The sequence below is a fragment of the Phoca vitulina genome, unplaced genomic scaffold, assembly GCF_004348235.1.
Source record: "Phoca vitulina isolate PV1807 unplaced genomic scaffold, GSC_HSeal_1.0 scaffold63, whole genome shotgun sequence".
Classification (NCBI taxonomy): domain Eukaryota; kingdom Metazoa; phylum Chordata; class Mammalia; order Carnivora; family Phocidae; genus Phoca; species Phoca vitulina.
In genome coordinates this window covers 9114312-9129750 of record NW_022589766.1, presented here as the reverse complement: position 1 = coordinate 9129750, position 15439 = coordinate 9114312, and the positions used below count along the sequence as shown (strand labels likewise).

At 47.6% G+C, this 15439-nt stretch overlaps 1 protein-coding gene across 1 annotated transcript in view; it reads left to right on the top strand.

Annotated features, from left to right (window-relative positions):
- The window catches only part of XDH (xanthine dehydrogenase), a 58896-nt gene that overhangs the window by 26750 nt on the left and 16707 nt on the right, over positions 1-15439 (top strand). Inside the window, exons 14-24 of the mRNA XM_032391620.1 lie at positions 1502-1686; positions 2624-2798; positions 4298-4381; positions 5849-6018; positions 8107-8230; positions 9886-10005; positions 10444-10540; positions 11391-11515; positions 11837-11970; positions 12397-12484; positions 13652-13738. Coding sequence (XP_032247511.1) covers positions 1502-1686; positions 2624-2798; positions 4298-4381; positions 5849-6018; positions 8107-8230; positions 9886-10005; positions 10444-10540; positions 11391-11515; positions 11837-11970; positions 12397-12484; positions 13652-13738 — 1389 coding nt within the window. The remainder of the gene's footprint in view (positions 1-1501; positions 1687-2623; positions 2799-4297; positions 4382-5848; positions 6019-8106; positions 8231-9885; positions 10006-10443; positions 10541-11390; positions 11516-11836; positions 11971-12396; positions 12485-13651; positions 13739-15439) is intronic.

The following is a 15439-nucleotide window of genomic DNA, read 5'->3' as shown; positions in this document are numbered from 1 at the left end:
AAGTGATCTGTACGAGGCCGGGAACCCAGCCGTAATGGAGAGTATCATGGGGCTCGCCCCAGCTAGTGCTCGAGCGAGTGTCACAAGGCATGTTTGCCCTGGCTGATTTTGGCCTCCTTAATGAGAATGCTAATGAAATTAGAGCCATTTCATCCCTGAGGTGGCTTCTTCATGATTTCCTAGCTTGTCCTTATGGACCCTTTTGAGCAGTGATTCCCAGAATTTTTGTATTTCACGGATCAGTACGTTTTTCTTTTGTTTAATTATGAGTTGGGGAAGGAGGAGGAAACAGGCATAGCACTGCCCAGTTTTTATTTTGCCAGATAGGGACTTGTGGGCACCAGAGACCAGGATGGGGAATTCACCAGTGGACTGTCAGGGACACTGACAAAAAACCACCTCATAAAAGAAAGGAGATTTCCATACCCAGAATTAGGAAGGATTTCTCAAGAAAGAACAGCTGCCAATCTGCTACTGGCATTTCGTGGCAGCCCAGCGGAAACGTCCCCTCGGACCAGCATGGTCCCGGAAGTGAGCAGCTAGAACCTCTGTTCCACAACCAAACTCGAGCTCTGGGCTCACTGTCCCAGGGCCATGTTTGACATCAGGAATCTGGACTAGCTTTATGATTGGGGCGGGGGGGAGTCCCTGTGGCTTCTTGGAACAGAAGCCTGTGGCCATTTTGGGCCTCCACAATGGGCCTCCTTGTGCTTTCTCCAATAAGCCTTCCCGTAAACTTCTACCTTTGATGTTAATCAGAATTTGGGGTGAGTTCAGACCTCGAGCAGAGCTTGGCCCAGGAAGGGCTTGATATCAGATGGTTCTTACCTGGAAAGTAACTCACACTCCCCTCCTATCCTGCAAGAGAGGGCCTGGCTTGAATCCAGGGGGAAAAGGATGTTCAAAGCACCAAGGTGGCTATTGTTTCCTAGTGTGACTCATTCTTTCGGGAAGCGAGGTTTCTAACCGTAGCCAGTAGACCCGTGGGGGGCACAAGCTAGAGGGAGCAGGTGCGCGGGCGGCCAGCTGAAGGTGTGTTTCCAACACCCCCTGGCTCTCGTTGCACCTGCTTGAGAGGCGGTCTGGCCAGCAGAGGTTTTGGCACAGCCCCTGAGAGGCTGGGCTGGCTCAGATGCCGGGCCCAGGTGGCTGGGCTGGGGAAGGTGAGGGACTGGGGCTCTCTGAGGAGCCTCTGTGAAACCGTCTTTCCTCTTCCCAGCTGTTGGCCGAGGGCACCCCGTTCTCCTTTGTCCTTGACTTTCAATTTTCCTGACTACCAGGGAGAAATCCCAACCCTTCTCAGCTTCCGGGCATGTTACCTGGAACTTCTGAGAATGTGCTAGTCGGTTCCGCCTGGATCTTTGAATCCTCCCACCGGCCCCTTGCGGGTTTGCGATGGCGTTGTCCCTTCAGCCTGTCCTGTGTCCCCATGCTCCAGCTTCGCCCTCTGTGGTCCTCGCCAGACAAGGTGGGAAGCAAGAGCCCTTCTGTTCTTTTTTAGGGTGAGTATTTCTCAGCATTCAAGCAGGCCTCCCGGAGGGAAGATGACATAGCCAAGGTGACCTGCGGCATGAGAGTCCTGTTCCAGCCGGAAACGGCGCAGGTAAAGGAGCTGGCCCTTTGCTATGGCGGAATGGCCGACAGAACCATCTCGGCCCTCAAGACCACGCGGAAGCAGACCGCACGGTGAGAGCTCCCAGCAAAACGAAGCCAGAAGCCACCGCGGCCGCTCCGACGGCTAGTACTGCTAGCGTAGTGTAGCGTAGCGTAGCGTAGTGTACGACTGCCTACCGCTATCACCATGGTTACCGCGCTGCTCCGGCTACTGCTGCCCCCTAGCGGCGCTAGCGTTACGGCTGCTGCCCGCGTTGCTACGGCTGGTCCCGCCGCTGCTGCAGCCACAGCCGCCGCTTCTACTACAATTACTACGGCCAGGGCTACTCCTCCTGTTACCGCTCCTACTCCTCCCACCGCTCCCGCCGCTGTTGCTCCTGCTCTTCCTGCCACCATCACTACCCTGACCAGGAGCCCCCCGGGGCTAACCGCTGCTCTTGCTGTTGGTACCACAGCCAGTATGACTTCTACTGCTATCGCTGCGGCTAGGCTAGGGCAGCAGATGACCGCGCCCTTCACCGGCACCGGCCGCTGTAGTCCGCGCGATGACCGCATGGATAAATAAAGCCTCCCTTTGGAGTTTGGCTCCTTGGTTCCAGTTCCTGGCTCCGGCACTTACCAGCTGGGTTATATAAGTCCAGTTACGTAACCTTCCCATGCCTCAGTTGTCTCGCTGCTGAAATGAGTATACAAATCTTCCCTGGTGCACTTTTAAATTGAAATGAAGAGTGATGTTTCATATAAGGCACGTAGGACGTTGTCTAGTGCCTATGATGAGGACTCAGTAGATTGTATTATTATTTTTGCGGTGTTTTTCTTACTGTGTCTCTTTCTAAAGATGAGGACACTGAGGCTCAGGCAAGGAACTTGCCTAAAGTTACAAAACTATAAGTATCTGAGCCAAATTTGGAACCAAGGTTCATATGCCTGTCACCCTGAGCATCGCATCCCATACAAATGATTCTGAGGGCCGGATAGGAGCGCTCTCCCACCATCTGCTCTCTGGCAGTTTCTGGAACGAGGAGCTGCTGCAGGACGTGTGTGCAGGCCTGGTGGAGGAGCTGTACCTGTCCCCTGATGCCCCTGGTGGCATGGTGGAGTTCCGGCGGACCCTCACCCTCAGCTTCTTCTTCAAGTTCTACCTGACGGTGCTTCAGAAACTGGGCAAAGGAAACTTGGAAAATGTGAGTGTGGGGGTGGGGGCAAGATAGAGACGCTCTGCAGGACGCGTTTGGGGATTGAAGAAGCCAGTCTGAGTGAGGGAGTACTGTGGACCAGGTGGTAAATTTGCTTCTCCCTTCTGACGTCTAAGGGCAGAGGAGAAAGTACGAAGGACGCATAGCCCAGGGAGCTGCATGGAGATGGGAGCCATCAGGGTGGCTGAGAGGCAGAGCACTGGTCTGGGCATCAGTGACATGGGTTCTGGTCCTGGCTGAGTCATTACCTCACCTGAGAACCTGAATAGGTCACAACTGCCTCGAACTCTCCCCTGGAAAATCTGCAAAAGGGGGTGGGTAGACCAGATGATCCTTCCAGAGGATAGCTGATACAGCTGTGGTTTTGTAGTTAGAATGGGAATGTGGAGTGAGTTGAGAAGGCAGACTGTGGAATGGGGATATGAGGTGGGGCTGCTACAGCCAGGGGCCAGTGGTCACTGCGGTGGTGTGTGTTCTGGAGGGGGTGCGGCTGAGCGGGAGCCCGTCTCCCCACATTGGTTCACCAAGTGTTTATTTTGTACCTTTTATGTATAACATTGCACTAGGCACTAAGGGGCAGCCTCGTGTGGGAGAGAACCTGGTCAGTAAAGGCCAGCCTAGAGTAACAACTGAGAAGATGGTATGGGGAGCACACCACAGATGTGGGGAGAGCTGACTGAAATCCCCCTTTGAAAAACATTTGTAATACTTATTTTCTTCTGATTATAAAAGCAATACACTTATTGTGGAAAACTTTGAAAACACAGAAATGTGTTAAAAGTTAAAATTGAAAATAAAAAGATTAAACATTTTTTGAATGAAAAATATTAAATTAAAAAAATTTAAATTAACTTTTTTTGAAATTGAAATTTCTCTTCTCTCAGATCCTATAGAAAACCAGTGCTATTATTTTTGCTTATTTCTCTGATTTTTTTCCTACATTTATCTGTCCATCTCTCTGTCATTATGTTTCCTCTCTCTCTCTCTATCTCTCCTTCCACCCACCTACCTATAGACCTGCCATCTTCCTAGCTTTTGATCTGGAACATATCATTTTTCTAAACAGATTCGGAGGCATGCTGCATATAGAGTTTTATGCCCCCCTTGATTCTGTTGAGATGATACTGTGCACATTTCCCATATCGTTAAGTATTTCCCACAGAAATGAGGAGGAAGAAGCCTTTCCCAGCAAGGCTGGGGGAGAAAGAGCAGCATGCATAAATGCAGTAGGGAGGGAAACCATTTGATGTGTTGGAGAAGTACAAACCATTCACCATGCAGGCTGCGGGGGTGGGAGAGGAGCTGAGGCTGAATTAAATACTGAGTTCTCAAGCCCCCAAGCTGATGTGGAGCTAGATCCAGCCAGAACTAGAAGGCATGTGAAATGAGGAGATGAGGGGAACAGTTGTAACTTTTACCCCTTGGGGACAACCAAGGGTGGGATCAATGATAGAGTCATGATCACCATGGTTATCTTGCCTCCACAGAATTGTGCGAAGCTGGACCCCACCGATGCCAGTGCTACCTCACTCTTTCAGAAAGACCCTCCAGCCAACGTCCAGTTCTTCCAAGTGAGTATACATGATGGATGGCTAATACCACGGGCCCTTGCAGGGCATATCAGATGATGCTAACCATTGGTGAATGACCGACTCGAGTTGGATATAGGTGCTCAAAACTCCTTACTGCTTTGCATAGATATCCAGTGAAGAAAATGGGAATCATATTAATGTTGATGAAGCTTCCCCCTTCCCCCTTCCCTACTTAAATTTCTCTCTTGGGATTACTCTCATCTTCACCTGCTCTTTAAAGAAAAAGAAAAAAAAATTTTTTTTTCCATTTTGTCTTTTCTGGTACCTCCGTGGGGCTAATGTGCAAAGCCAGGCGTTCTCCTGAACATGTATACAAAACAAAACAACAACTTTCTATCAACAGCAACTTTTTGAGAAGTACTAGATAAAGGATTAGCTTTTCCTATAAACATTTTGGATTTTGTGGGCCATACAGTCTCTGTTGCAACTCCTCAACTTTGTCACTGTAGCCTAAAACAGCCAGAGGTAATACATAAAAGAACGTGTGTGTATCAATAAAGCTTTATTTATAAAGGCAGCCAGTGGGCCAGATTTGGCCCACAGGCCACAATTTGTGGACCCCTGCACTAGAGTATGGTGGTCCAAAGTGTGAACTCTGGGGCCTGACTGCCAGGATTTAAATCCAAACTCTGCCATGTCATAACTATAACTTAGGACAGGTCACTTCCTCTCTGTACCTTTTGGACAAGTTACATATGCCTCCCTGCAAGTGTGCATAATGATGGCATCTCTTTCATAAGACGGCTCTGACGATTAAATGTATCAGTACAAGTGAATAGCTTAGCTAGCTCCTGGTATGTATTAAACATTCAATAAAAGCCATTATTATTATTACTTTGAAAAACACAAAACCAGAATTTTATTATAAATACATTTTAGAACACTTTGGAAAGTACAGAAAGATATGAAGAAGAAAACAAAAATCACCCAAGATCTTACCTGCCAAGAGAAAATCATTCCATTTTTGTTTACTTCTTTCCATTTTTTCCTATGCATACATAGACATGTATATACTACATTTATAACATGTATATTTTTGTCCTACAGAATTCAAATGATCATACACACACGCACACAATGTTTTATAGCCTGTTTCTACACCTCACATGAGCATTCTTTCCTTCTCATTAAAATTCTTCAAAAGTATGTCTTAACAGTTGCATACTATTCCGTTGTATGCATATAGCGGAATCTTTTTACTCCATCCTCAATGAATGGACATAGAGGTTCCTCTTTAGTTATTTATGTTTTGTTCCTGTGTAGAGTGATACTTTGAGTTCCTTTCTAATGACTTCTTATCTGCCTTTCTGTTCCTGTGCCCCTGCTGCCGCCTTCGTCCTCACTCCTCAGGTGTGCTTTGGCTTGAAGCTCTCCGTACTTTCCCTGGGCCTGTAGGGAAACATTGTCCTCCGCAGCTCAGCTTGACTGGTGACCATGTTGTTCCAGGAGGTGCCCGAGGGTCAGTCAGAGGAGGACATGGTGGGCCGGCCCCTGCCCCACCTGGCCGCGGCCATGCAGGCTTCTGGGGAGGCTATGTACTGTGACGACATCCCTCGCTACGAGAATGAGCTGTCCCTCCGGCTGGTCACCAGCACCAAGGCCCATGCCAAGATCACGTGAGTATAGGAAATATTCCTGTCGTGGGGAAGGGCCCTGGGAGGCTCATCCAGGGCCTTCCGGTCTGGAGAGGAACATGGGGACTCTTCTTGAAACCAGCCTGGGGAGGAGCCGGAGGCTTCGGGGGCTCAGTGGTGCCTGGGAGGGTGAGGGGATGACATTGGAGGTATAGGTAGGGGCCCGATGAGGGAAGCCTTGGATGCTGAACCGGGAGATTACACGTGGCCTGAAAAGCAGTGAGGAGCTTTTAACAGGAACAGGTTAGATCTGCACTTTGATGTTGGGCTAAACTTCAGTGCAGAATTTCAGGAGGACTTGAGTCAGTATTAAGGGGAAGTGCATGGCCTTAGAGATTGTGTCCCTGCTCCAGCGCTTTGCCACTGAGACGTTGGCCTGCATGCTTAAGCTCTCTGTTTCCCCATTCACAATAGGATGTTTTCATGAGGATCAGTGATGGAGTCCACAAAGGACCTAGCAGAGAATAGTCACTTGTACCTGTTTGTTGAACTTGGAGAACCCAAATGACAAGAATGGCCACCTCTATGATAATAACAATAATACCCAACGCTCATAGGGCACTTAATATTTGCTGCAGCTTGGTTTAAAGCATTTTCCACAGATTGGCACATTTACTGCTCTCAGCAACCCTATCGGCAGGTCCCGTTATCCCCATGTTCCAGATAAGGAGACAGGCACGAACACGGTCAGTTACCTGCCCCGTGTCCCAGAGTCGGCGGCAAAGCCAGAGTTTGAAAGCAAGCAGCACTGGCCGCTGGATGCTCAGGCCAGAAGCTGACTGTGATTTGTGCGTGGGCATTAGACGCAGAGCCTGCTGAACGGAGAAACCCTCCTTGGGTCCCGCCCCTGCAGGGATTAGCAACCCAGTCTCCTCATCACTGGTTTTTCCTCTGCTGCTCCCAGCCACCTGGAGACAGGCTCTGGGAATGGTAACATGGACACAGATAAAACTTAACAGATAAGTAAACCCCTCCAGCTCTCTGAGAAAAAAAAAGAAAAAAAAAGTTTAAGAAGATACGGTTGCCTGCTTTAGGGTAAATTCATTTGCCTTTGTCCTTGTCTTGAGCTCATACTGACCTCACTGACCACGATCCACATTGTCTACATTCAGAGAACTTTGCTCCACCAGAGCGGTGTGTGAATGAATATAGTAGGAGGACGGGGGACTCTGTAGTAACTGCAAAGATCCGGGCTTTCCCGGCTGTGTGTACGTGGAGGGCAGTAAGGTATAGTGGAAGTGGACCTGGCTTGGGCTTTTTTGTAACCTAACCTCATGCCTAACCCCAGCAATGCTGCTCTCTGGCTGGGTGACTTTGGATAAGCCCCTTAATTTCCCCGAGCTGAGGTTCCCCAAATGTAACCTGGGAATAATGACAATGACTTTCTGGGGGCTGTGATGTGGCTTGCCCATTTGGAAGTTGGTTGGTACTCAGAATAGTTTCCATACTTTTCTCTGAGGTGCCTCTGTGCTATTTCCCCATGGGGGCCCGGGCCAGAGTGAGCAGTACATAGTTGTGACTGTTATAAGTGATGCAGTCTCCAGGCATTCTCCCTCTCAGGACTGCTGAGGGCCGGGGTGCCCTGCCGTTCTGGGATAGCTCCATGAAGGTGAGGAGAGAAATTTGGCTGTGTGACGATGTTCTGGGCCATTTGATCAGTGGTGCAGCAAGGGCCCCAACATGCTGATTCAGTGTGGGAATTAGCTGTGATGTGGGTTTGAGCTGGAGCTTTCAAGAGTCAATGCTACTCACTGTGATTCAGTTCCCTCACAGAGGGTCCATGGGGGCGGGCTGTCCTGTTCGTCTTCCATCCCCCGCAGCACTCAGCATGGTGGCCTTCACAGGGGAAGCATTCAATCAGCATTTGCAGAATAGGATAGGGTAGGATAGGATAGGATAAGATAGGATATAGAATATAGGATGGGATAGAATAGAACAGACTAGAAGTGGAGAAAGGAGGAATTCAAGTGGAGGAAAAACCATCAGTGTGAGGATAGAGGTATCCAGTGGGGTGGTGGGTCTTTTGCTCTGGTTTCCTGCCTGGGCCCCTCACTGTGCTCATTCTTACAGGTGCATAGATATTTCAGAAGCTCAGAAGGTGCCAGGGTTCGTTTGCTTTATCTCTGCTGAGGATGTTCCTGGAAGTAATAAAACAGGAATTTTTAATGATGAAACAGTCTTTGCAAAGGATGAGGTAGGTCTTGGATTTTTTTTCAGATATTAAGTTAGTGGAATGAACGCTTGAGTTTTAATTTATGCTCATGCCTCCAAATCCCTAATCTTGAAAAGATTCCATATTTGCACATACTGCGGCCATCATCCGATTGGCCAGGGTGCAGGACAATCGGTAAAGGGACGGAGTCTGTCTGGTGGCACTTTAAACTTTCACTTAGTGTTTACTTGTTTATTTAACTGATGGTTGCTAATTGCACATAGTAGGATGAGTCCCAGCCAAAGTGACATTAAAACAAGACTGGTGATTGTTTTTGAACTACCAGTTATGTTCTTAAGGGTATGATGTTAAGTTCCTTTATTAAAGAAAATAAAAATGTGGCAAACAAACTAACCAGAATAGAAATCACAATACCATCACTATGTGTATTGATAATTCACTTATATGAAAGTTCATCTATTGATATACAGAGTTCTGACACACACACACACACTTTCCAAACATTCAAAATGGTGGCTACGAAAAACCATATACTTCTAGGATAGTTCTCAGTCACTTTACGATTCCAGTACAGATCAAATGCAATTTGGAGATGAGCAGGTGTTGCTGAAGGGCAAATTCACTTTCTTATTAATATGCAAGTGAAGGAGAGCAATCAAAAACTACAACCATGAGACACAAGAACTCCATCTGACAGAAGAACAAATTACTTTTACAAACTTCAAGAGCCTCTAAGACCACTGCTAGCATTATGGGTAGTGAGAATCAGCCAAGTATAACCACCACAGCCCTAATCAATTAAGTCAACAACTTAACTGGGTCCTCAAGAGATAACAATCAGAGACAGTATGGGTTTCTAGTGTCAGAAACCTCATATTCCAAAGTGATGAATTGGACAAATTTTTTTTTTTTGGTTTATATTTTGGGGAATGTTGGAAGAAAATTACCTGTGAAGGAATTGAATCATTAAGTAAAGAGAAAATGACAACCCTTATTCTATAAATCTAACAAAAAACTGGTTTATGGGTCATCCAGTCTAAGAACCAGCATTTGGAAACTACTGCTTCTCGGCATCTAGATGAAGTATAAGACACGAGTACTGCCTTTGAGAAGCTTTTGGTGTAAATCTGGAAACAAGATAAAAGAGAGTGGGGTGGCAGAAGAGAATGAAACTGGAAGTTAGCGCTAAGATTTAGTCGCGGTCTAGCAGTGTGCCAAGGCAAGATTGTCATCTTGCCTTCTGGGTCTGCATCTCTTTCCCCTAAGAACAAGGGTGCTGGAGTGGATCTGAGTCAACAGAGAGACTTCGTGCTGCCATACCTCCCGTTCTGCTGCTCACGACATGACTAATCAATTGCCACATTTTATCCTGGGCAACTTCTCAACAAGCTGCCAATAGTAAATCATCAGAATTGGTCTTTGAGATGAAGTGAGTTTGCCATCCTGATACTAGTGATCTCCAAGTCCTATTTCAATTCCACTGATTCTAAACACTTATGAAGAAGCACATAATCCCAAACAGTAGGACAAAGACATGAAAAGACTCCAGGGCATTCCTGAAAGGTACCTTAAGGAAACTGTGGGGGCAAAGACTTCCTTTGCCTTTTGAACAATCCAAAATAATTTGCTTCGTGAAGAACACGTGATATTCTTTAACAGTCTGGCTCTCTTCCCAGGTGACCTGTGTTGGGCACATCATTGGTGCTGTGGTCACCGACACCCCAGAACATGCACAGAGAGCTGCTCAAGGGGTGAAAATCACCTATGAAGAACTTCCCGCCATTATCACAATTGAGGTAATTGAGAAAGGGCCACATGGAAATGGGTGAGCTCCCTGTGCCTGGAGCCACCTTTACTGGGATCCTTTAGGGAGGATTTTTAAATCTCTGCCAGTCCCAGGATTGTGTGGTCTTCTGAAACCTTCCCCATCATGGTCCCAGACTCAGTCCACTAGTGGCCAAATTAGGTTCCTCCTTCCCAATGCCAGCTCCCGTTGGTTCCCTGAGGGACTCTACTTTTCCTCAAGATTCAAGGTTGTCCACCTATCTCCGAGGAAATGGAGGAATGCGACCCCCTGGGCCACACACAAGCTTACTTTAAGTCTGTGTAAGACATTTGTAGAGATGTCTGTGTGAGAAGAGAGAGGGAGTTCCAGCAGCTTCTCTTCCCAGGTCGAAAACGACCTTCCTTCTCCTCTGAAAGTCCACTCACTGAAGCCTCTTTCTGGTCCTCAGGATGCTATAAAAAACAACTCCTTTCATGGGTCTGAGCTGAAGATGGGGAAAGGAGACCTCATGAAGGGATTTTCGGAAGCAGACAATATTGTTTCAGGTACAGCTGGTACCGTGGGGTCCCAGGCACGAGTTGGCCCTGGTTTACGAATTAAATTCAAGGGCTGGACCTTGAGTCCTAGAGCAGGGGAGTGAATTTTTACCAGAAGAGTCCTCCTGACATTTGTAACCAAATAGTAGACAGTTGGCAGGGAACGACCCTCTGTCATCTTCATCTCTGCCCTCCAGGCTCTAGGCTAGATTAGACCTAAGGGATTCTGGGGAACTGGTAGTGTGTCGAATTTGGAAGACTGTCCAGGGAAGGTAGTGGCCACAGATCCTGGCCCCCCACTGTGGGCCCGCAGGCAGTCCTCACCCATCCGCAGCCGGGGCTCTCCCCCTCTCCCCCTTCTCTGCCCTCCCCCCACTCCTTCCCCACCCCCACACCATGGAGTTAGGCCTCTAGCTCCCACGCAGCGCAGGGCTGCCGACCAGACCCCTTCTGGAATTGTCACCTACACGGTCCCTCGTGCACTGCTAAGTCTCTGCTGAGCCAGCTTTCCAGTTGGCCGGATACCTTCAGTTTCAGAAGATGATCTCATTTTCAGCTTTTCAGTCACATCTGTTAATTCCTTCTCTACCTTTCCCAAAATTTTACAATAATAGTTTAAAAGTCTTTAATGTTTGCAGTGAAAGAAAGCGTCATGCCTGCTGCATTTTGGTATCATTCTGGTTTCTTTGTTGGGGTGGGGGATTCGGCTCCCAGATGGCTAAGGCTTTGAGACCCTTTCCACCCATGTTGGGAACCTGGAGGTGACCTGTGAGTGGTTGGTTCCTGCCCAGGGCCCAGGGTGAGCATGATCTCCTTGAGCAAACTCAGGATCACTGTGGGGGTCTTGTTGCTCCCCCAGGCGAGGTGCACATTGGTGGCCAAGAGCACTTCTACCTGGAGACTCACTGCACCATCGCTGTCCCGAAAGGCGAGCAGGGGGAGATGGAGCTCTTTGTGTCTACACAGAACACCATGAAGACCCAGGTAGGCGTCCTGTGGGTCAGCTCCGGGGCCCGGGGAGGACACTGGGGAGTGTGGCAGACTAGGCATGGCAGTGTGGGACATGGGGAAAGGGAGATCTGGGCTGGGCCAGAAGGGGATTTGAGGGTCTGGAGTGCTGGATCCCAACACCACCAGCTCAATGGCTGCCTGGGTATGTAGGGGGAGGGGGAGCTTCTGGAATCAAGGAAAGTCTCCATATTCACAGCAGTAATTAGGCTCATGGATGTCAGACAGGCTCTAGCTCAGGCCTGAAGTAAGTCCAGATGATACATTCAGTGCAAGTAATTTTTCTTTTGTCCACAGAGCTTTGTTGCAAACATGTTGGGGGTTCCAGCAAACCGGATTTTGGTCCGAGTGAAGAGAATCGGAGGAGGCTTTGGAGGGAAAGAGACCCGGAGCACTGTGGTATCCACAGCAGTGGCCCTGGCTGCACATAAGTGAGTCCTCCCTGCCAGTTCCTGGGAAGGAGAATAGGCTGCCTCTGCCAGGAAGGCTTTCTGGATTTCCCCCTTTAAGAAGTAGATTCCCCTTGCTTTGAATCTTCCCAGCCTTCTGTTTTTAGAGCTCTTGGGCATTGGGATGAGGGTAATACCCTGTTTCTTTGTGTTCCACGCATGGATCTGTGTCTTGTCTTCCCTATCTGGCTGTGAGGGCCCTGCGGGGCCAGGACACACCTCACATCCTTCTATTCCCTGCCTTGTCCAGCACGGTGCCTACACAGCTAGACAGCGAGGCAGCCAAGCACAGGTCTGCGTGTGCCAGGTGGAAAGAGAATTGTCCTGTGCTGTTTTCATCCCTGGGACTGACAAGAATGGGCCATTGCAGAGGCTCCCGGGGTTCTAACCCTCTGATGCCTCCCTCAGGACTGGCCGCCCTGTGCGCTGCATGCTGGATCGTGATGAGGACATGCTGATAACTGGCGGCAGACATCCCTTCTTGGCCAAATACAAGGTTCCAGATGTCGGCAGCTATGCCGGGGATGGGAGGGACAGTGCCATCTCACTGGGAAAGCTGGGGATGAAGGTCCAGGGATCCTGGGACATACTCTTAACATTTTTCATGACTACCTGTAGAAGTTCAAAGAAGAAATAGCCACGAGAAAAATTCAAATTGGCCAACAGCAACATAGAGGGGTGATGCTGGCTGGCCACCTCCCAAGTGATGTCCCAGCGTGGTATCTATACGTTTTGTGAATTTGCTGTGGTCCATATCTGGTCTTTGTCCACTCAGGCTGAGAAGCATGACTTTTCAGCAGCCCAGGGGTAAATCCATCCTGCAGAATGTTCTAATGTTCATGTGTTCACTGCCTGATGTAAAAACCAGAATGACTGCTTAGTGCTTAGTAATTTACAATGAGAAATGAAACTGCCCAGGGCCTGGACAGGCCCAAGTTGTTAGGGTGGTCACCTGCCCCATCAGACCGTGTATGGCTGGTCACTGCCAGTTCCTCTGTGGGATGGTCCCTTTGGATCACCATGCATCCTGTCCCTCTAAACACCAGCATAACCTGCCAGATCCCAGTCTGGGAGTCCTTCTCTCCATGAGCTGGCGTTGAACATCTCCCCTTTGACCTCTTCTGATTTTGTTTCATGATTGAACTCCCCCAAAGGGATCATATTTCCCTTATTCCCAAATTCATGTGGGCCCAAAGAAAGGAACTCGGTCTCCTGAGTCCCAGTTCCTCACTTATGGAATGGCCTGTAAAGTTTGTTCTGATGGCCACATAAGGTCAGGGATATGAAAGCACATTCATGCTTGTTTGGGGGGTAACTTGGTGTCTGCTGGCCAAATGCTGTAAGGGATGTCTCCAGTATCTTTCTCAGTTTTTCTGCCCAGCCCTCCCCTCTCTGCCTCCTCACTCCCTCTCACACAACCAGAAGCCAGGAGTAGGTAGGAGGAAGGAGGAGTGTGGGGAGAAGGTGTGTCCAGGGTTGAGGAGCCATGGAACGTCACGGGAGAGATGTTAGTTCCTCTCTGCTTCACCTGTTAAGCTCTGGTGACCTCGTTTTCATGGTGTGATGTCTTATTCTTTCTGCTTCCTCCAGGTAGCATAGGTGGGAGGGGATGACTCGGGTTAGCAGAGGAAGGGCACTGGTGAGAAACCCCTCTCCTCAACAGGTTGGCTTCATGAAGGATGGGAAGGTGGTGGCTTTGAAGGTGGAGCACTACAGCAATGCGGGGAACACCTTGGATCTCTCCCAGAGTGTAAGTACAAGGCACCCCTGCATCCCAGGGGTGGGGGGTGACTGGGAGGTCAAGGGCGGGCCCCACAGCCATCCTGGCACGGGCCTCCTCAGTTCCTGCCTGTTACTGTGGTAGTAGCCTCCCCATTGGTCCCCACCCTCAGGTTCTCCACCCTTGGCTCATCTCTAAAGCACAAAGATAATCATATTACTTTCCTGATCGGAAACCCTTCCTGCTTTTTCAAGATACTTTGCCAAACAAGCAAAGTTAGTTACAAAACTTGATGCATAGTCTGGTGATATTGCATGTATGTGTATGTAAAATTAACATATGCCTCTATTATATATATATAATGCATGGAAGATTCCAAAAGAACATACACTAAACAATGATTGGGTGGGACAAAGGGGGGGGGCACTCACTGTCATTTCCTATATAACACATTTTTGTGATGTTTGAATTTTAAGTAATGAATTGAATTTCTTTTTTTTAGTAACAGTTTCATTGAAGTATAGTTTATACACCATAAAATTCACCCATTTGAAGTATATAATTTAATGGTTTTTAGTAAATTTAAAGAGTCATGCAACCATTATTATGATCTAGTTTTCAAACATTTTCATCACTTCAAAGTGATCTCTTGCAGTTGCTCCTGTTCTCACCCCCACCCAACCCCAGGCCTAGACACCCACCAGTCTACTTTCTGTCTTTATAGATTTTCCTCTTGTAGTTGATTCATGTAAACAGACTCATATACTATGTAATTTTTTGTGTCTGGCTTTTTATCTCAGATTAAAGTTTTTAGGTTCATCCATGTTATAGTATGCATTAGTCCTTCATTCTTTTCTGTTGATAATATTTCATCATATGGATAGACCATATTTTGTTTTCCATTCACCACTTGATGAGCATTTGAGTTGTTTCCAGTGTTTAGCCTTTATGGATAAAGGCTATTTATTTATTTATTTTTTTAAAGATTTTATTTATTCATTTGAAAGTGTGAGAGAGAAAGCACAAGCAGAGGGGAGAGAGAGAAGCAGGCTCCCTGCTGAGCTGGGAGCCTGATGTGGGGCTCGATCCCAGGACCCTGGGACCATGACCCGAGCAGAAGGCAGATGCTCAACCAACTGAGCCACCCAGGCGCCCCTCCTTTGAGTCTTATGTAGACATGTATTTTTGTTAATTTTGAAAGTTAACAGTTACCTTTGTGATACTACTTTTTATAATTTTTAAAAAATCTTAATTTTATAACCATATTAGTTATATATGCATAGATTCTTCTTGTAAAAATAAGTCACATTTCAGGAAAAACAGAAGTTCCCATGAATCCGCACCCCCTGTGCCTCTCTTCTTTGCTAGGGGCTAACTGGCTCAATTAGAAAACTTCACACTTCAGATCTAGTGTGAAAACGTCTCAAAAAAAAGAAACACATTTAGCATTCTCACCATTTGCAACACATGCCTCTTGGTGTTGTAGGAAAAATCAGGTTGAAAAAGATACAGTGCTTGTCCCCAAAGATCTTAGAAGCTTTTAAATTCAATCCAGCAAACATTTATTGAGTGCCTAGAGTGGCAACATAAAGAAGAATATACGGCATTGTTTCTGCCCTCAGGAAGTTCACGGTGTGGTGGGGGAGACAGATAATAAAAGACAAAATGAAATAGAAGTACAAGTTGATAGAGTGCTAAGGGAAAGCAAAAGTGGAATTAATTGAGACATAC